The sequence below is a fragment of the Phoca vitulina genome, unplaced genomic scaffold (assembly GCF_004348235.1).
Source record: "Phoca vitulina isolate PV1807 unplaced genomic scaffold, GSC_HSeal_1.0 scaffold5350, whole genome shotgun sequence".
Classification (NCBI taxonomy): Eukaryota; Metazoa; Chordata; class Mammalia; order Carnivora; family Phocidae; genus Phoca; species Phoca vitulina.
In genome coordinates, this window is record NW_022595032.1 from 1 (window position 1) to 1,055 (window position 1,055).

The 1,055-nt window shown below is 62.4% G+C and overlaps 1 gene segment (V, D, J or C); it reads left to right on the forward strand.

Moving 5' to 3' along the window:
• Window positions 1-5: 5 nt before the first annotated feature.
• Window positions 6-1,049, forward strand: LOC116629850 (the record flags this gene model as incomplete). The annotated part of the segment is given in 3 exon segments: window positions 6-297; window positions 815-832; window positions 983-1,049. Coding segments are annotated over 3 exon segments (377 nt in total), but the record flags the coding sequence as incomplete, so codon positions are not given.
• Window positions 1,050-1,055: the final 6 nt, after the last annotated feature.

Consider the following 1,055-nt stretch of genomic DNA (forward strand, 5'->3'; position numbering starts at 1 on the left):
TGGCCACGGGCTTCTACCCCGACCACGTGGAGCTGAGCTGGTGGGTGAACGGCAAGGAGGTCCAGAACGGGGTCAGCACAGACCCACAGCCCTACAAGGAGCGGCCCAACGAGAATGGCTCCAGCTACTGTCTGAGCAGCCGGCTGAGGGTGTCCTCTGCCTTCTGGCACAACCCTCGCAACTACTTTCGCTGCCAAGTCCAGTTCCACGGGCTCAGGGACGAGGATGAGTGGGACAACTCCAGCCGGGCCAAACCCATCACCCAGAACATCAGTGACGAGATCCAGGGCAGAGCAGGTGAGCGGGGCCTGGGGGGCTGGGCGGGGAGTGAGTGAGAGCACAGAAAGGGGGGATCCAGGCAGAAGACCAGGAGGACACAGGACAGGGAGGGAAGACTGAAGCCCAGCATGAGGGTGAACGGGCACCCCGGGTCTAATTCCTCCCCAGATCCTCAGCCCAGCAGAGCCTTGCAGCTGGGGTCCCCTCACTGTCCGAGCCTGTACGGCTCAGCGCCGAGGGGGGCGCCCCCAGCCCTCTGTGCCACCCCGTTCCATGGGGTTCCGGGACGGGGCAGCTCCGCGGGCGCAGCACCAGAAAGACCGTCTAGGCGTCTGCGAGAAGCCTGGTCTGAGCCTGGGGGTCCGTGCTAACCCGGAGGCTGACTCGTGTGTTTGTGTGTGTGTTTGGTTGGTTCTTAACCAAAGCACAGCTGACAATAGTGTTGCCTTAGCGTCAGGTGTGCCAACTGGGCAGCTTTCCGTCTGCTTTAGGAGACGGGGTCTCTCATCCATTCCCTCCCCCTTCTCTCTTTCAGACTGTGGCTTCACTTCGGGTACGTGACCCTCTCCTCTGCTTGGTCTCCGTCTCCCATGGTTTTGTCCTGGAAGGCGAGCATGGAGAACCATGGAGCCCGGGGTGGAGGGTGGAGAGGCCAGAGACACCTGCTCACAGGTCCCTGTGCGCTCTCCCTTCCCGCCCGCAGTGTCCTATCAGCAGGGCATCCTGTCTGCCACCATCCTCTATGAGATCCTGCTGGGGAAGGCCACCCTGTATGC